Source organism: Danio rerio, chromosome 2 (genome assembly GCF_052040795.2).
Source record: "Danio rerio strain M-AB ecotype USA chromosome 2, GRCz13ab, whole genome shotgun sequence".
NCBI lineage: Eukaryota > Metazoa > Chordata > Actinopteri > Cypriniformes > Danionidae > Danio > Danio rerio.
The window spans coordinates 47,159,964-47,180,568 of NC_141022.1; the positions used below are offsets into that span (position 1 = coordinate 47,159,964).

The following is a 20,605-nucleotide window of genomic DNA, read 5'->3' on the forward strand; positions in this document are numbered from 1 at the left end:
TTATATCATCATTAACCTGCAGGCTGGTTATATATAAAAAGAGCAGAGCTGCGGTAAAATAATGAATAAGAAGACTGTGGTCAAGTAAATAAATAAATAAATTTAAAAAGTGTGACTGCTGAGAGCAACAGATTCTGGAGCTAGGGACACCGGCCCTCGCGGCCAAAAAACAGACCGGCTCACCAGGAATTCTCCCGGTCCTCCCGATTAGCCAATCCGGGCCTGTCTCCGTAGTAATGCGTATAATCATATTAACAAGACCGGACATGCGCGAAGCAACTGGGATTAAAAGATCTGTTCAGCTCTCTGTGATCATCAATCATCATCAAATGTGATCAAGAATGAGTTTTACAAGTTTAAAACATTTTCAAAACAAGACATGTTTGTAAAAAATTATAACGATTTATAATTTGACACCTGTGTTCTAGAGACACAAAAGACTTCTCTTGCATCTTTAATAAGGTGTAAAATCGTTAGGTACGCTTTAATGCTAACTGATTTGTAAGAACAATAGGTTTAGTTATATGTATCTTTTGACACTCAGTGGAAACGAGCCATTAGAGTGGCAGTAATGAACTACAGCCTGCCAGTCTGTGAATTATTTGATATAATGAAAGTTTATTATTAGTATTTGCTATTACAAGTAATGTTTGTACAGTAATGGGATGAATGATCAATGGTTCAAATGTTTCTGTTCCTGTTGTTTAATCAAAAAAATATTTTTGCTGCTTGTTCAAACTACTTGTTTAAATGTGCAGGTGATCTGCCAAAATGCTAACTGTTTAGCATAATATCTTTGAAAACACAGTCCCTCTCCTGCCGTCCAAAGCCCCGCTGCCTGATATCATGAACATGCACCATAAAGAGGACAGTAGACAACCCACTACTAAATCATGTGGTTCGCCGGTTAGAACACTTTATAGTACTTTATAATATTACAACTCCCAACAAAAAACTGTATTATATCTACCACATTTTCAGCTGTGTAGCAAGCAACACTTGTCATATTGTGCAATATTTCATGCATATAAAAGTCGCTGGTCTTACTTTCTCTCGTGCTTTGTCCTAAAGCAACTACTGTATGCTGGGTTCCAGCCAACAGGGTGGAGGAATTACACTTATTACTGAGCCATACTTACATGCTATTTCAGAGCGAATATTCAGAGTAGTATGGTAAACAATATAAGGAGAACGTCACAATCGGTCATTGTTCAAAAATGAACCAATGTGAATATAAAACCAACTTGACCTCAGTAAAGCAGGCTAGGTGGAAACAGCGCTCATAATTACTTATGTTTTAATGTTAATCAAAATAAAATCTACATTATCGATGCAGACAAACGTCCCTTATAAAACTAATAATAGTCACATCAATCTCGGTCCGACAATATTTGATTGGATAAACATTTTTTAGTCTTATGTCTTTCCCAGAATATAAAAATACATATAAATACATTTAGATCATTTACTTTAATCAGTACTATTGGAATGTGAAGAAACTTTTAACCAGCACAACAAAAACTGCTTCTGAAGACAATCTCCTACTGCACCTTTAAAATTAACTGAATCAACACAATTCTTGAAATTTTTTGGGACAACTTAATTGTTTTATGTTAAATCCACTTATATTTTTATAAAAACATTTATGTTAACCATATCGATTTGTGTTGGGACAATATGTGGACATTTTTACAGTGTTTCACATAGCCAAAGTAGATTTGATATTGGTGTACTTTTAATGCATTTGGTGATTTTAAACAAGTATTACAATAACAGAACATTTTACAAACTTCAAAGATAGTCACTGAAGACAGTTTCCATCTGTCTTCATAGTACACAACAAATACCTGTCAAATCTATACCTGTATCTTTAAATACTTGAAAGTGGTGTGATGACATTTTGAGCAAAAACAACTCATTTAGAGTTTGGTTTGGGAGTTTAAAATGCCTTTCTGCCTTTGTTTTCTTTACTGACGTCTGACCCAGGCGCAATCAACAAAAGAAATGAGATTGAACAGTTTTATCAAAGTCAAAAAGGAAAGTTGCCTAATATGAACACTAGTTTCATCTTTTAAACTGTAGAGGTGCTTTTAAACAATCACCAATATAAAGTGCTGTGGAAATAAACTTGACCACTTTAGAGAGCAACTTTAAACAGTAAATTAATCATTAATTACTAATTACATAGTTGAAACTGCAATCACATTTCTTCTCTAATTACTTTGCCTGAAAAGTAATTGAATTACTCAAAAGTAATTAAATGACATAAGTTGATACAACCTAAAATCCCTATAAATCTCTCATAAAGGGAATAAAAACTCTTTAAATTCTATAAATTTGAGTCAAAATAGGGCCTTTAGCTGCATTTTAAAAATCTAATAATTAAGAAAAGTTAAATATTTGTTTGAAACGCAAACATACCATATTTCATTCTTACCATACAGTCATCAACTGTTCACTCAGTTCATGGTTTTAATTTATCAACATGACAAATGTAACAACTTTAGTTGAAAAACAGAATTATCCTGTAAAAGATGATTGTATAACAAACAAAAATATTTGCTCAATTTATTACTGACTTAATTTCTTTATTGATTGGCTTTTATGAATTGATTATAAGTAACCAAAGCAATAAGATAACCTACACTACCAGACAAAAGTCTTTCCAAGTTTTAGGAACAACATATAATAACATGAATTCTAGTTGATCATTTGGTATCAGAAGTGGCCAATATGAAAGGCAAAGGCCTCTAGATTATGCTTATTTTACCAAAATAAAATATGATCAAAAGTCTTGTCACCTAACAGAAATAATGTACAGTATAGAATATAAGTCATGGTGCAGTGGAAAAAGAATTAATATTGTGTATGACTCCCATGAGCTTGGAGGACTGCATCCATACATCTCTGTAATGACTCTAATAACTGATAAAGTCATCTGGAATGGCAAAGAAAGCGTTCTTGCAGGACTCCCAGAGTTCATCAAGATTCTTTGGATTCATCTTCATTGCCTCCTCCTTTATCTTACCCCAGACATGCTCAATAATGTTCATGTCTGGAGACTGGGCTGGCCAATCCTGGAGCAGCTTGACTTTCTTTGCTTTCAGAAACTTTGATGTGGAGGCTGAAGTATGAGGAGGAGCGCTATCCTGCTGAAGAACTTGCCCTCTCCTGTGGTTTGTAATGTAACGGGCAGCACAAATGTCTTGGTACCTCAGGCCATTGATGTTGCAGTCCACTCTGCAGATCTCTAGCACGCTCCATACTGAATGTAACCCCAAACCACGATTTTTCCTTCACCAAACTTGACCCATTTTAATGAGAGTCTTCGGTCCATGCAGGTTCCACTAGGTCTTGTGATGATTGGGATGCAGTTCAACTGATGATTCATCAGACAAATCTACCTTCTGACACTTTTCCAAATGATCAACTAGAAGTCAAGGTATTATTTGTTACTCTTACAACATGAAGTTTCACAAACTAATTTCGAGAGGGGCTTGTGATATGATTGAGCACGACTGGCTGTAATCAGTAATAATCCAATCAGAGTGATGCAAGCTGACTATAAATGGATCGTTTTCTCCCAACTACTCTAACTTCGTTTTACAGCAATCCCCCCTTCCACCCCATCTCCTTTTCCTCCTTTTTCTAAAGGGGAGCTCTCGAGACCTACCTGATCTCATATCCCCTTTTATGCTTATTGACCGGGCGGGAGCCTTGGGCTCAAGTATTTTCGAGCTCAGGGTTCTCTCCAGGGACAGCATGTCAAACCTGCTATAACCGCCAAGCTTATCTAAGTGGGAACTCTTGAATTATGTTACAACAATGACAAAACGTTTGTCAGGTAGTGTATAAGTAACCTTTAACTCCAGGTTTTCAGCTTAGTTCAAAATATCTTCCTTTGTGTTTACCAGAATAAAGAAAGGTGAGTACATAGTTAAAAAAGTTTCATTTTTGCACTCAAAAATATATATATTTTTCTCCTGTTCAAATACTTAAAATGAGGTCAAACAACACAATTCTTGAGATTTTTTGCTACAACTTAAGTTTGTTCAATCCATTTAAATTTTTGTTTACTTTGTGTGGGGACAACCTGAATGAATTGAGTGGAACCCTGAATTATTTACAGTGTGGGTGAACTATCCCTTTAAGGCACCTCGAGGAGGATGGTACTCTGAAGACACAGTGTGAGTTATTTCTCCAGCTGCCAGAATCAGACCACTTTAACAGCTTCAGTTTTCATCAGGCAGAACCAGTTTCAATCTGTGGAGGATCAGGAAAATGTGAGCGAAAACCTACAAAGCCTCAACAAGCCCTTGAAATGTAAGAACTCACTTTATGTCTTCTGTACATTGGTCTCCACAGAACTGAATGGTGACTCTTTGGTTGCAGCTGAGCTGGTCAATGTGCTCGGTGTGTCGAGAGCAGCGCTCAGAGGATTTACTGCATCTGAACCTTTACAGAGAACCGCAGCACACATTTAAAGGGACAGTTCACTCAAAAAAATCTAAATTACCTTATCATTTATTCTCCCTCGTGTGTTCATGAGTTTCTTTCTTCTGTTGAACACAAAAGAAGATATTTTGAAAAATGCTGACAGCTAGCACCCATCAACTTCCATAGTAGGAAAATAAATGACTATGAAAGTCAATGTGCCAACTACCAGCATTTTTCAAAATATCTTCTTTTGTGTTCAACAGAAGAAACGCAAATGGGTATTGAACAAGTGGCGGGTGAGTAAATAAGTTTATTTATTTAACTATTAATACAGCCATTTTATTTTAAGACACTGATTGTGGATTACATTTACCACTTCAGCTCTGCAGATCGAGACGTGCCCTTCAGTCATACAGTATTCATTTGGATAAATATATTAGCATGATTTACATTCAGAATATGATGATGTAAACACACACTGTAAATCATCCAGTGTTGACAAAGTGAATGATCTCAGTTCTCCACAGACATGTAAATCAAGCTTTTAGTCCATTCCCAGATCAAAAACCTCTCAAAAAATAAATCAGTTTTGTGTATATTGAAAAATAATCATCTTAATAATAATAATATGCAGTATTCCACTTTTTTCTGTAAAATGTGACCATTTTTACTCATTTACTCCAACATATGTAAGATTATGTGGCTTTTAAATATAGGTTTGGTCATTTTTGCAGAATCCAAAAATGTAGGCTCTAAAAAAACCTTTTCCTCTTCACATTTATATGCTAGTCTTATCTTTCGCTTTGAATTTAATTTCTAAACATATTTTTTCTTCTATTTTCTGCCACCTAGTGGAATCAAACGGCACTGTTAGAAATGACAGATTGACAATAGCTAAATTTAAAACAAATATAGAACCTGAATGACACGGTGGCTCAGTGGTTAGCACTGTCGCCTCACAGCACTGTTTTGAGTCCCGGCTGGACCAGTAGGAATTTCTGTGTGTAAGTTTGCATGTTCTCATCGTGTTGGCCTGGGCTTCCTCTGGGTGCTCCGGTTTACCTCACAGTCTAAAGACATGCGCTAAAGGTGAATTGAATAAACCAAATAGGACGTAGTGTATGTGTGTGAATGAGTGTGTGTGTGTGTGTTTCCCAGTACTGGGTTGCAGCTGGAAGGGCATCCACCATGTAAAACATATGCTGGATAAGCTGGTGGTTCATTCCACTGTGGTGAGACCTGTTTAATAAAGTGACTAACCAAAGGAAAATGAATAAATGAATGAATATAGAACCTAATTGTGACCAGTGAAACGTTGGACCATGGTAACCTTTGATTTGGCCCACATGCCATCTGAAAAGAGAGTGAGAATGATGGGGAAGGTTGAAGTGAATGCCTTTAACAGAGATTGTCATTTCTAATTTGATGTAACCTATTTTAAAGCTAATGAAAATTAAATGTTTTAAAGAGCCCCTATTATACATGAAATAGGGTCATATTTTGATTTTAAGGGTCTCCAACAACAGTCTAATATGCATGCAAGGTCAAAAATCACTTTCATGGTCTTATTATCTGCATTCATTTTTAAAAATGCATATAATGAAAACATCTGAACTGTGTGTTGAACTGAACCTAAACTGGCACACTCAGAAGAACCATACTAATATTAAATCATCAAAAAGGGATAAACTATGTGCCCTTTAACACTAGAAGAATATGTATAACCCTTAAACCGATGTGTCGATGTGTAAATAACAAACCCTCTAATGTTCACAATGCACTCTGGACGTTTTGCAGATTCCTTCAGCAACTTGATTCCCTCCTCCAATAAGAGACCCGGGAGCCATTTCACCCCATCTGAGCACCATGAGCCAGCATGAAAACTACAAAACAGATACTATTGTAAGAGTCAGAAGACAAAAGTCAGTGATTAAAAAAAGAAAACTAGGATTTTTCGGGGCTTAACTCTTACTTAATCACTGTCAGTTTAGGGGAAGACTCGACGAGGAAGAGGACTCTGGAAGCCCAGGTCTCCGTCAAGAAAGGAACAGACAGATTTAATGCACTTAATCCAGACATTGACGTCAAAAGAGTCAGCAGAGCGTGGAGATTCCTGTCAAAATCAACACTTCTACAGATAGAGAGAGAGAGAAGGATTGGGAGAAAGTGTAATTGCTGAGCACAAAAAGCATAATATGAAAATAATGGTGGTTTTAACACACATACTCTTCAGCTATACAGTTAATATTGTGGAACGACTCTGTGAAGCTCTTGATATCAATGTTAGATGCCTCTGAACGTGGACAATTGAGGATGATTTCTGACAGCGACGGCTGATTCTGTATGCTTAAACATAACCTCACCACATTCACCCTGTTAACACACAAAAACAAGTCAACACATTTATTTCCTAAACTATATAAAGTAGCTGGAGAAAAATCTGTAATGTAATGCCATGTACAGTGGGGGGAAACATTTTTCAACACGTCATGTTTTTCCCTGGGAATAATATTTCTATAGGAGCTGTTGACATGGAATTGAACATGATTTTGGTAAAAACCCCAAACAATACAAACATAAAAATAAAACAAAACAAAACAAATCTGATATAAATCAGATTTATGTCATTCTATTGTTCTGTGTAATAACAATAGAATGACAGAAGGAGAAAGTGCTGAACTACTGAAACGTATTTAATCATTTACATAAACGTTTTTTTGCTGATGGCAACTTAAAGACATCTCTCAAACGGAGAATGAAGTCGCATGTATTGCTCAGCTGTGAATTTCTCACAGACTTCAACTGAGGGTAAAAATCTTGATGGCTCTGTGGATCTTGTTTATCAAATCTGATCTTTAATTTGTATTCTATATTGGATTGAAGTCAGGGCCATTCTACACCTTGATTTTCCTTCTCTGAAAGCATTTGAGAGCTTCCTTGGCTGTGTTTTCAATCATTATCTTGCTGAAATGTCCACTCTTGTTTCATCTTCATCATCCTGATAATGTAGATGTTAGACTGAAGCAGCTAATATGAATTTACAATATAGTAAGGGAAGAGGGTTGCTAAAAACTACTGAGAGATAGAGATTTCAGCTGCTGTCTGGGCTTTCACTGCCTCTCTACACCTCCCTTTCTTCATGTGTTCAATACTTTTTTTCTGAGTCATTTCATTTTAATACACATAACTTAATTTTAGTATAGTTCTATAATTTTAGTTAAAATGAGTATAGTTTTCTTTGCATATATAAATTTCTTTGGTTGTTACCAACATCCGGGGTAAATTTCAAGTCAAGGACACCTTAAGAAATATTTTCCCTGAGAAAATGTTGACGTGTTCAATACTGTTACTGTTTGCTAGTCATACATAAATAACACACAAAGGAATTAGAAATGAAAGAAAAGAGCCTTACACAAGTTTTCCCTCAAAGCTGAAGAGTCGGAGAGACGAGCAGAGACTCTCCACATCACTGGTGCTTAAACTGCCACTTAGAGTCATTACATTAACAAATAATAGGTAATAAATAAATAAACAGCTGTAATTAATTGATGCATACATGTGCAAATAGAAATGAAATATTTTTTAAATATTCTATTGATCTTTTTATATTCTACTGATGAAAATCAAGCTAGATTTTGTAGAGCTGCTGACTTCATTTATAAAATGAACACTAATTTTTTATGAACTAAACTGAATAAACATCGGATTCAATTCAGCTAAATCACGACATTATTGCATTCTGCAGAGCTTTTAAAAGAGCAGGAGTGTCAAACTCAGTTCCTGGAGGGCCGTAGCCCTCCACAGTTTAGTTCCAGTTTAACACACTTACCTGTAGGTTTCAAACAAGCCTGAAGGACTCAATTAGTTTGATCAGGTGTGTTTAATTATTGTTAAAGCTCCACTGTGCAGAGCTGCGGCCCTCCAGGACCTGAGTTTGACACCTGTGTTATAGAGGAATTCAGTTTGTTTTCATTTATTCATTCATTTTCTTGTTGGCTTAGTCCCTTTATTAATCCGGGGTCGCCACAGCGGAATGAACCGCCAATTTATCCAGCAAGTTTTTACGCAGCGAATGACCTTCCAGCTGCAACCCATCTCTGGGAAACATCCACACACACATCACACTCATACATTACTGACAATTTAGCCTACCCAATTCACCTGTACCACATGTCTTTGGACTGTGGGGGAAACCGGAACACCCGGAGGAAACCCACGCAAAGTCAGAGAGAACATGCAAACTCCACATAGAATTGCCAACTGAGCCAAGGTTCGAACCAGCGACCTTCTTGCTGTGAGGCGACAGCACTACCTACTGTGCCACTGCCTCGCCCCAGTTTGTTTTGAAATGATGAACAACTAATAATCAGACTAAACGTAATGAACACTTACGTGAGCTTCATGATGGTGCATTTATCATCTGTAGAGCTTCTAATATTTGAATTAAAGTAGGCCTAGTTTGCAACTTATTAAATATAACAATTAACATTGAACTACTTTGAGTGAAAAATACCACTATTGCTGTTTCAGAGCTGCTTTGTGGCCACAATTCTTTTAGTTTTTAACATTACTACTATTTTTTAACATAAAGCTGCTTTAACAGTCTGTTTTGAAACCATCTTATATTGCAATGTGGAAACAAGATAATTTCTCTTCGTCTTTGTTAGACTTCCAATTCATTTGCACAGTTAAAATTCAATGGGAGTGAATAAAGACTTACAGTACACTTAAGTATGTACACTTATAAGTACACTTATGTAAAAAATCAGTTGGTTAAAGTGCTAAATCAAGCTGAGTTGACCTGAGATTTCTGATACCTGATCTCCTCCCATTCCGCTTTGCTGCAGCTCTGCAGGAAGTCTGTGAGGATGAGCGCAGTATCGGCTGTGATGCTCTTCACTGAAATCTGAAGTCCACCCACTTTTTTCTGTTTGTGCAGAGCTTTGAGAACCTGCTGCACACTTTGATCTGATAGACAGCTGCTGTTTAGCCTGCAACAGAGATTTGTATTCTTATCAGTCACATATTAACATGCATCAGTCCAAGCAGGAACAGCATCTGAGTGCAGACCAGAAAATGCACAGATCTTTACTTTAGTTCTCCCAGTTGCTTTCCTTCTCCAAGAGCTGAAAGGAGGACGGTGACATCTGTGTCTGAAACATTTTGTACAGTCAACCTAATAAATAAATAAATAAATAAAATGAAAGACACTTAAAAATGACTGTATACACTGATCAGAAAACTTTTTTTTTAACTCAAGTTATATTATGGTTATATTTTGTAAGTGCAATTTATTTATTTCCTTTATTTAAAAAAGACTCTAATGTGACTTTTGTGTGAGCTTACAAACAAATCTAAAGCTTATTTTAAACTTTCGCAAACCCGATAGTGACTTCTGACTTCAACTATATATATATAAATATATATATATATATATATATATATATATATATATATATATATATATATACATATGTATATATATATATATATATATATATATATATATATAAATATATATATATATATATATATATATATATATATATATATATATATATATATTTATTTATATATATATATATATATATATATATATATATATATATATATATATATATATACACATAAAAATCTAGATTATTATATATTTTTAATATTTGTACATTATATATTAATAAATAATTATGCAACTCCAAGCAATGATGAAAAAACCTCTATCAGACATTGCAGTGCTTTCAACGATTTGAAAATGTGATGCGTAATGTACAATTGTTAAGTGTTTGCCCAGTTTTTTCTGTAACTATTAACAGAATTTGTAGATGTTTTAAAATCTGTTCAGACAGAAAAATTTAATATCGTAATTCTGCCTTTAGCTATTTCTCAGGTAGACACAAACTTTTGAGGCAGCACAGTGGTGCAGTGGGTAGCACAATCGCATCACAGCAAGAAGGTCTCTGGCTCAAGCTGGGTCAGTTGACATTTCTGTGTGGAGTTTGCATGTTCCTCCCTTGTTCGCGTGGATTTCCTCAAGGTGCTCCGGTTTCCCCAACAAGTCCAAAGACATGCGCTATAGGTGAACTAAATAAGCCAAATTATCCGTAGTGTATGTGCGTGAATGAGTGTGTATGGGTGTTTCCCAGTGATGGGTTGCAGCTGGAAAGGCATCCGCTGTGTAAAACATATGCTGGATAAGTTGGCGGTTCCTTCAACTGTGGTGACCCCTGATTAATAAAGGGACTATGCCGAGAAGAAAATGAATGAATAAGACAAACTTTTATTTTTTTTTAGATAATAAAAACTGTATAATAATTGTTGCACTACTATAGCATTAATAGAAGCCACACATAATCCTCTATGCAAAAAATAAATAAATAAATAAATCAAGCTTCACATGAACTTTACACATGAAAACAATATAAAACACGTCAAATATGTGTGTTGAAAAAAGAAAAGGTTTTACGTGAAAGTTTCAAAATCACCTGTTTGTGTCACACTTGTTCTACATAATTCACAAGTGAAGCTCAAATGTTTTTACTGTTATACTGTATTTGACTAATCTAAGCGCAGGGTCTAAAATGTTGCAGGAGCATTTAGTGTATGTCCGACTTAACTTTTACTAATTTGATTATAGGCAAAATAGTTTGTATGCCAGATGCATGGTCTAAACTGGCTGCCTCTTAATGAGTTATTGGTGTGTTTTGCATGCATAACATGCATTAAACCATCCAGACTCTCATCTCCCATTTCCCATTTCCTTTAAGAGCGAGCAATTAGCCAATATCATTCATCATTACTGCAAATCGGCCAGTCACGCATCCCTGTGTGTGTAATAAGCATGTGTAAATTCTCAGATTTCATCTAAAATATTTTAATTTCTTTTTTAAAAGATGAATGAAGGTCTGAGAACGACATGAGGGTGAGTAATTAATAACAGAATTTTCATTTTCGGGTTATTCCCTTTATGAATGTGGGGTCACCACAGTGTAATGAACCGACTACTTATCCAGCATATGTTTTACACACCGGATGCCCTTCCAGTTGCAATCCATAACTGGGAAACACCCATACACATTCATACACTACGGACAATTTAGCTTACACAAATTTATCTATACCACGTCTTTGGACTTGTGTGGGAAACCAGAGCACCCGGAGGAAACCCACGCGGGGAGAACAACTCCACACAGAAATGCCAACTGACCCAGCCAAGGCTCGAACCAGCAACTTTCTGGCTGTGAGGCCACCCACTGCGCCACCACGAAGCCCATAAAAAATAACTGATAGATGTCAATACACGCTGAATGCTTCTTTATTGTGGTATCAGCAGACTAGCACACTCACCCTAGTTTTGGGGTCCTGCACAGCACATCCTGCAGCATCTTCAGCTCTGATGCTGCAAAGTTGAGCTTTAAGCTTCTAAAGTGAGGACAGCAGTCCAGACAGTACAGCAAAGCCCAGCAGTCTGTCCTGCTCAGTGGATCCCAGGACATGTCCAACTCCAGCCAAGCTTCCATAGCTTTCTGCACAAACTCTTTCTCGTGGAGCTCATAGAGACAGTGGAGGATGAAGGGCAAATAACTGTACACACCACTTTTGCTCATATCAAGGATCCATTCTCTCAGCTGTGGCTGAACAAAGGATGGGACAGACAGATTGTACATCTCCTGTAATGAGCGGCTGACTTCACTATTAGAGAGACCACAGAGAAACTGAACCACAGGCAGGAAATGAGGTTCAGGACATCCGTACTTTAATGGAAAGTCCTTATCCAAATATAAGGAAAGATAACTTTGTGTTTGAGAGTGAAATCGCTCTGTGAGCTTGTCTAGAAACTCTCTTTCCTCTTGTGAGATGTAGTAAAGAGCAGTGAAGAACTCCTGAAAGCTGAGATGCATGAAGCTGAACATCGTCTCCTTGCGGATTCTTCTTTTGAAGAGGAACTTGCACAAGAAAGGACTTGCTGAAACCATTTCATCCACACTTTTCTCTTCAAACAGCACTTGTGTGTCCAGCATCCCTCTCTCAGCCAGCTGACCAAGACTCCTCAGGAGAGTCGGCACAGGCTGACTCAAACCCTGGCTGTGATGCTCCAGTAAAGTGCACACAAAGTCAACATAGATGGAGGTGGTGGTTTCCAGACCGCTTGTTAAATCTGAACCCTCACTGAAGCGCTCTCGCAGGACTGTGCAGATGATCCAGCAGATGACAGGGATGGAGCAGGCGGTGATCAGGGTTTCATTTGATCTCACATATTCATAAGCCTTTATGAAGAGTTCCTCATCCTGGAAGAACTTCTGGAAATACTCCTTCACCTCCCTCTCAGAGAAACCCATGATTTCTGTGAAACGCTTAGGGTGCTTGAGCAAACTGTCCAGGGTATTTGTAGCTGTAGATCTAGTAGTGACCAGCAGGGAGGTCTTGGACAAGATGTGACCCATCAACAGGACCTTCAGAGAAGCCTCACGTGGAGCTTTTTCAGAGAGATCCTTGAGTTTTAGATGATCTGAAAAATCACTAAATGAAAACCGGAGTTCATCAAAACCATCAATGAGGATGAGAACCTTCTCAGATGACTTCTGCAGGATCCGCGAGATCTGCTCTGATGTTAAATTGGAGTTATAGCTCAAAAGCTCTGTCAAACTCTGCTCTCCAGATACGTGATTGACTTCTTTGCATTTCAAGTGAAACAGACAGTCAAATTCAACTTTGCAAAGCTTTCCAGATGCCCAATCTAGCATGATCTTTTGAGCAGTGAAGGATTTGCCGTTCCCAGAGTTTCCTTGAAGAATGACAGAATTTGGACTGATTCCTTTACTATCAGCTCCGAAGAGTGCATCCAGGATGGAGCTGTCCTTGTCCGCATTATTTCTGGAGACGAGGAGCTGCTGGAAACTTTCTCCGACAGAGCACATCTCTTCTTCTCGCTCTCGTCTCTCTCTGTGTCTCATGATGATGAGAGGTTGAGTGAAGCGTTCAGACAACAGCACATTTTCACCAGGCAGAGAGTTATACTCGGTCACATATTCATATTCCTTCTGGATCCACATCTTGTATTTGTCTGTGAATAAGCCATTGTAAAGCATATCAGTGAGTGTCATTTCGGTTTGTGAATACTTTATTTTAAAGACAAAAAACTCAACTAGGGATGTGCACATCGATGCTCGAGTATCGATATTTAGAAGATTTTAATTTGGTATCGATATTTTTTTAAAGTATCGATATTTTAACAATATTTAAATAATTTCTGCATAACTAAATGTTTTAGCTTTTAGCGCTGTGTACAGGATTGTCAGTGACGCATTGTATACAGGATGTTACACCAATCAATCTGCGGTGGAACGTGACGTGAGTGATCATATTCCTTTTAGATAACTTACGTACTCAACACACGCAAGTCACACACTTCTGCATTAATACGGAATGACACGATGGCAGAGACATAACACAGGGTGTTGTGGTGCTCATCAGCTGAAAAAGCATTGCACAAGCAATATTTGTGATATGAAAGTCAAACACAGCAACAATACAAGCAGCCTTTAAAATCACTTACAACATACCCTGAAACTTATTAAGAAACGGAACAAAAACAAGCTTCCCAGTGTTCCTCTGCTCAGTCTCCCTCTGTCCGACAAGAGGCAAACATCTCTCTCTCTCTCTCTCTCTCTCTATATATATATATAATAAATAATAAATCAGCTCTCTCTTTCTCTCTCATTACCATTAGGGGAATAAGAATAAATATAAGGGTGTGTGTGTATGTCTCACACACACACTACAGTACATATATTTATATATATATATATATATTGTTGGAATTTCAAGCCAATTCCATGCATGTTCAATAAGAAAAGGTCTGGAGAAGGTTTTCTTCAATGCCAAAAATATTAGTAATTTATTAGATACAAATGAATAATTCGATGACAGAGCTCTGGGTTACGTTACCCCAATGCAATACAAGAATTACATTCAGGAGGATCGCAACTAACATACATTTCCAGACTCCAGCATATATACACAACTGATCTTAACAGGTGGAGTTTTGGTGTAACGTCAATTGTCAGTCATTGTTCAGTCCTCCATTGGCCGCACATTCGACATACTTCTTCTTTTTCTACGAATTCTCTGCACAACAAAAAAACATACAACTTTCTGTGTTCTGTGTTCAGTTTTAACACCTCTCTTCAGACAGGAAGTTTCTGCAGAGCTGAATTTAATTTTGGACCCGCATCTATCTACTTCTGCAAAAATGCTAATTAGTATGCACAGCACTCACACACAACAGTAGAAGTTCAGTTAATATATGACCCTTACATGACCAATACAAATAATTGTTTGATTAAAAGAAAAAGAGACAAAAATAATAAAAAAATGATTCCTATTTTCCAACAATTTTTTATTTTTTTTTTAATGAACATTATTTTGAAAAATTACATTAATATTTTAAATAATAAGTGGTATCGGTACCGGTATCATAAAAATTTATGAAAGTATCGGTATTGTATCAAATTAAAAAATTGTGTAATCGCCCATCCCTAAGCTAAACATATTTACTCATCATAATCTTGTTTCAAAGCACTATTGTGTATCTTTTGCATAATAAACTTTACTGGAGATTAGGAATTTGGGCTTTGATGGGCAAAAATGCCATTTTAAAAATATAATAAAAATGTCCATGCCACATTTGTGTGTCTAATAGATGTCTAAAATCTAATAAATCTAATAGATTTGAATGTAGTATTGGGCTATTTAAACTTCTATTAGGTTTTCATTGACAGCCCAAATTTAGTCTTTTTAGCCAAGCGGTCTATGTTTAGATGTCTATTAGACATCTATTAGACGTCTATTAGACACAAAGTTGACTGATGGGTGCACAAAATTCCAATTGTTTAGTCATAGTAGGCCCACACGGATTCTGCACACACAGAAATTCGCAGATTTTTAGCCCATCATTGAGTCTATTTATTTACTTATGTAAATGTGTGTAAATGCATATTTATTCAGTTTTTCATTCATTTCAGAAAAATTATTGACTGATATGAAAATTTTAATATGATTTATTTTATAATACAGTTTTTAAAATAATATTTTCTGTCTTGTAGTAGATTTATATGAGAGACTTGCTTTGTTTGCCAAATAAGTGGTTCTAATGTGCATTGTAAACATTAAATAAAAAACATTCCACATAAATCCGCAGATTTTTTACAAAATTCTCTGCAGAAATAGCAAAAAATGTCAGCAGATTCTGTCTTGCCCAAGTCATAAGCCCCTTTCACACATACCGACTTTTTCAGAAAATTACCAGCAATTTTCCAGAAAAAATTGCGTGTGTGAAAATAAAAGCCTTTGAATACTTTTCCAGACACATTTAGCTGCTAGTTCTTAGACAGATAAGCTTTCTATGTTCATTCTTAATGCCAATTGTGGAAAAAATATTGATATATTATTGACAAACAAATGAACATCTCGACATGCGAAAGTGTTTCTCGATTTGTTTACATCAAAGTTGCTCACAATACTTATCCTTCACAAGAATTTGTAATGGTCAAATGTAGTAGTCAAATGTGTAAATATTTAGCTGTGGTTCGCGCTTCTGCCTTTGGATGTCTCTGAGGCAAAAGCAGCTGCATGAATGCTAAAGCTTTAAATAAAAGTTGCCCACTGAAATAAAACGGTCGCCCACCGAAGCTAAGCAGAGCTCCGCCCGGTCAGGACCTTGATGGGAGACCACATGGGAAAGCTAGGTTGCTGCTGGAAGTGGTGTTAGTGAGGCCAGCAGGGGGCGGCCAACCTGTGGTCTGTGTGGGTCCTAATGCCCCAGTATAGTGAAGGGGACTCTATACTGCTCAGTGAGTGTTGCCTTTCAGAGGAGATGCTAAACCGAGATCCCAACTCTCTGTGGTCGTTAAAAACCCCGACATCCTGGCCGAATTTGCCCACTGGCCTCTGTCCATCATGACCTCCTAACCATCCCCATATCATAACTGGTTTCATCACTCTGTCTCCTTTCCACCAATCAGCTGGTGTGTGGTCTGGCACAATATGGCTTGCCATTGTGTCATCCAGGTGGATGCTGCACATTGGTGGTGGATGAGGAGATTCCCTTTAATGTGTAAAGCGCTTTGAGTGTCTAGTAAAGCTCTATATAAATGTATGGAATTATTATTATTATTATTAATTTAAAGTCAAACCAACAACAAAAGCCTGACCCCTATTATGTTTACAAATACAAGCACAGCCATTTAGAGGCCATTTCTGGTAAAAGATCTTTTCAAGAAAAATTCCGGAAAGTTCTTGCCTTTATGAACAGAGCTTTTTGGAAATTAACGGTAACTCAAGTCATTCCGTAAAATTTTCCAGATATTTATCACTGTGTGAAAGGTAAAGAGTATTTACTTTGTCAGAAATTGACCTAAATTTAAATCTATTCACCGCTGAAGCTCTTAAATGCATACAATAAAGTTCTGAGGAATTCTGTCACTTGTTATTACATGTCTCTTCAGCTGTAAATCCTAAAATGAAATAACAGCTTCTTGCTACCACACAAGTTTTATTGTTTCGTTTTGTTCCTTTACAAAATTTACAATCTTTACATATATTTGGAGAACTTAGCACACACACGGAAATCTGTCAGACCAGCCTGACCTCACGAGAAAACTTAAGTATTTAAAGTTTTGCCAGTTTAGTGGCTAATTCGTACGAGTTCAGTCGTACGAAACTGTACAATTTTAAATAGGAGGCGTGGCACCTAACCCGACCCCTAAACCCAACCGTCATTGGGGGATAAGCAGGTCGTACTAAATTGTACGAATTCGATCGTACAAATTCATACGAATTAGCCACTAAATCAAACAGTTCCCAATTGCTGTGAGATTGTGTTGGTCAGACAGTACTCAGTGCAAGTAATACTACTAAGTGGACTGAAAAAGCAACATTATACACTAAAGGAAAATGAAAGTGTTAAAAACATGACCCCACTCAATATGCAGTATTAGCCAAATTAAACAAACAATTTCAGATTAAATACTCACTTAAGCAGTCTGCTAGGCTTTCTCCCATCAATTTGATGCTACCTGTAAAAAAACACATTAACAATGTGCAAATATGTGAATATGGTAAAATCACCACAATGAGTGTGCTCTTACCAAGGTCTCCTAATAGATAAGGCTCATGCTTTTCCAGAGAAGAATAAAAGGCAGATTTAACCTGGTCTCCTCCAGATTGCAGTACTTCATAAAGCTCTCTCATTTTCTGCTGGTTAGTAACTGCTGCTTTGATCTTACAGTATGGCTCCCACTCGAGCATACCATCTGACTGCAGTTCGTCTGCTATTGCCATCACCATTATTACTCTCTGAACAAGAGTTTTCCAGTGGGCATCCACAAACTGAGCACCTGGTGGTGGAGAGATGATGAAATGATAACTGCTCAAGAAAGGAAGTTCAACATCAAAGAGCACTATTTCAAACGTTAATCTTATTACAAACAGATATCCAAGTCTTTTCTTTTTTGTCTTTTAGTATTAATATTTAGTATTAGCATTGTTAATCCAGAATAACAAAACATTATAAAAGATATTAATTTAACAATCACAAAGTTTTAAATGTTGTAATAAGAAACTGTGAGCTCCTAATCCTGTTATTCCAGAAGTTTCAAGTAATGAATATTTTTTTCTTAAAGATAATAGTTCTTGAGACTAAATGATACATAATTAGAATAATTCTAAAATACACATATAATAAATAATTAAATTAATTATACAATTACTAAAAGCATCTCAACTACACTGTGGAAAATATCCCTTAATTAACAGCTTCTGTATTTTTTGATTCACTGATGTTTAAAATTCAACTCTGCAGCTTCTCAAAGTGGCTTCTGTTTAGTAGTTTGATTCAATATAATGCACAAGAAATCAAATATGTAGAAATAACTGTAAAATAACAGGAAAAATACTGGAAGATTATTACCAGGTTTTTGTACCATAAATTACAACAACCCAGACAATATAACACTTTAAACTATTTAAAAACTTTTAAACATCAAAAGTTGTTGGAGGAAAAATCAAGATCCAATACTTTAATTAAAAAGCATATATATATATGCTTTTTAATTAAAGTATTGGATCTTGATTTTTCCTCCAACAACTTTTGATGTTTAAAAGTTTTTAAATAGTTTAAAGTGTTATATTGTGTTATATATATAATATATATAATAAAACAGAAATCTCTTACCATGCACCCAAACTTTGGAATACTTTTCCCACAAACATTAGGAATGCTGGTTCCTTGGACTGTTTTAAGAAGCTACTAAATAATCATCTTTTTAGGACTGTTTTAATTTGTGATTTCTTTTTTTATTCTCATTGTGTTTTTTACTGTATTCTTTATTGTTTTATTGTGCTTTGTAGTTTTTTACAGTTTTACAAGCGATTTGGGTTCTTAGAAAAATGCATTATAAAAAAAATCTATTATTATTATTGGAAAATTAATTGGTTTACAATAATATTATAATACATAATAATACTACAGCCTGTCATTGCATCAAACTATTATCAAATCATTTGCTTAAAAGGTGAGCCTGTTCAATATTCTATAAAATAATACTTATTTGCAACAAGTCACTTTTTATTCTTTAATAAAAAAAACCTGCTTTCCATATAATAACAATGCTTACGCTCCGAGTCTTGGTCCATGATGTCTCATAAGTGTCTTTGGCGTGTCCACTTGGAAACTGTTGTCTTGAAGTTGTTTTCTAGGCAATGAGAAATAAGACAAATACAAAACTAAAGTTGTAGGATAAAGGTATGTCTTCTAATAACTGTTGAAGTAAAAATTAAAGTTAAAATTATTTGACAAATGATCAAATGAAAGCATACACTAATCAAGAACTAACATACGACATGTAAACTTGTGTGTGAAAATATCGACAAATTAATCAACTAATTGCATTATTGCATTAATAAACATGCACTCCTACAGTATATTAATGTGGTAATGTATAATAATCTAGTATTCACAGAACAGTTCTATAAGGTATATAAATATAAACAAATAGCTCAGTGCTGTTGTTTTCTTCAACTATAGGGTATTTAGACAATTCACTGCAGTTTACTGTTGTAAAAAAAACTAAAGTATACTACAGTATTTCTTAGATTTTTAAGTTCACTTCACTGCAGTTAGCATTACTAATATGGTTAATAATGTAGGTAATATTAATATTCATTGTCAGAGTTATTAGTCAGAGTTATTATACATATTATACAGTAATGTTTTATTATAATAGATTTTACTATAGTGATTTTTCTCTTCATTACTATATTGTTACACAAAAAACTTGCTAAAATGACATAAGGCTACCTTAAGTGTCGAAATCTAGAAATAACTGGCCTGTGAATATAACGTTACTGTAGTCAAAACTACAGACACAGGAGGCCGTTAAACGTTAACAAAACATCGACGTGACAGAAAATCTCACCTGTTTTTGTTTCATGGACTTTGTTCGACCTAAATGCGCTTTTACTTTGAAGTTGTGTTATTATTGGGCATCTCTACTTTTTATATCCAAAAAATACCTGAGAGTCCATCGAAAGAAGCAGGATTATTTTTTCTGTTTTGGTGGTGCTGCTCCGTTGATGTGTGCTCCGCCCACCCTTGTGACGGCGGGACGGAAATGTTTCTCGTATTTGCGTGTTGACTCCTGGTTGACCCCTGACAATGATCTATAGAAGAGAGCGCGTTCACGGAATATAGACTTTCAGCACACTGGCCAAAGAACATAAATACATTTAACCTAGCATACATGCATATATTAATAATAATATATTCATTTATTTACTTATAACCAAAGTTAGGTCACTTTTTAAAAGTATTTTAAGGTTTAATTATCGCTATTAGTAATTAATTAGCTGCTTATTAACAGTTATTAGTTAGATTTAGGTATTAGGTAAGATTAGGGATGTAGAATAAAATCATATTTTGTTAGTAGCCTACAAATAAACATCCAATGTCTTAATGTTAGGCAGGTAATAAGCCAGTTGATAATAGTGGGCAAGGGATAAATCACCCAACAGTGAAAATTCTGTCATCTTTTTCAAACTCTTCATTTGTCACAAGCCGGTTTGAATTTCTTTTCTTCTGTTAAACAGAAAATAGGTTATTTAGAAAATAGTT

General features: G+C 35.8%; 2 protein-coding genes across 11 annotated transcripts in view; one reads left to right on the top strand and one right to left on the bottom strand.

Annotated features, from left to right (window-relative positions):
* LOC103910107 (NACHT, LRR and PYD domains-containing protein 1 homolog) overlaps positions 1 to 20,090 on the bottom strand; it is a 33,619-nt gene extending 13,529 nt beyond the window's left edge. The window contains exons 1-13 of one of the 10 annotated variants that reach the window (XR_015477513.1): positions 20,008 to 20,090; positions 19,110 to 19,187; positions 17,583 to 17,831; positions 17,469 to 17,510; positions 11,782 to 13,498; positions 9,530 to 9,613; positions 9,255 to 9,428; positions 7,850 to 7,918; positions 6,664 to 6,810; positions 6,410 to 6,568; positions 6,198 to 6,320; positions 4,336 to 4,455; positions 4,157 to 4,263 (exon numbers count right to left, since the gene is read on the bottom strand). Coding sequence is in view for 6 of the 10 variants with exons in the window: in XM_087238738.1 (XP_087094864.1) it covers positions 4,233 to 4,263; positions 4,336 to 4,455; positions 6,198 to 6,320; positions 6,410 to 6,568; positions 6,664 to 6,810; positions 7,850 to 7,918; positions 9,255 to 9,428; positions 9,530 to 9,613; positions 11,782 to 13,498; positions 17,469 to 17,510; positions 17,583 to 17,831; positions 19,110 to 19,128 (2,934 nt within the window). In the remaining 4 variants the exon portion in view is untranslated. Of the gene's footprint in view, positions 1 to 1,713; positions 4,264 to 4,335; positions 4,456 to 6,197; positions 6,321 to 6,409; positions 6,569 to 6,663; positions 6,811 to 7,849; positions 8,218 to 8,378; positions 9,429 to 9,529; positions 9,614 to 11,781; positions 13,499 to 17,468; positions 17,511 to 17,582; positions 17,832 to 19,109; positions 19,188 to 19,910 lie in introns of those variants that run through there. The other 9 variants (XR_015477512.1, XM_087238738.1, NM_001443497.1 and 6 more) reach the window with 9 other exon arrangements.
* Positions 1 to 20,605, top strand: part of LOC147846472 (uncharacterized) — a 563,173-nt gene that overhangs the window by 237,192 nt on the left and 305,376 nt on the right. The gene's annotated exons all lie outside the window — the stretch shown is intronic.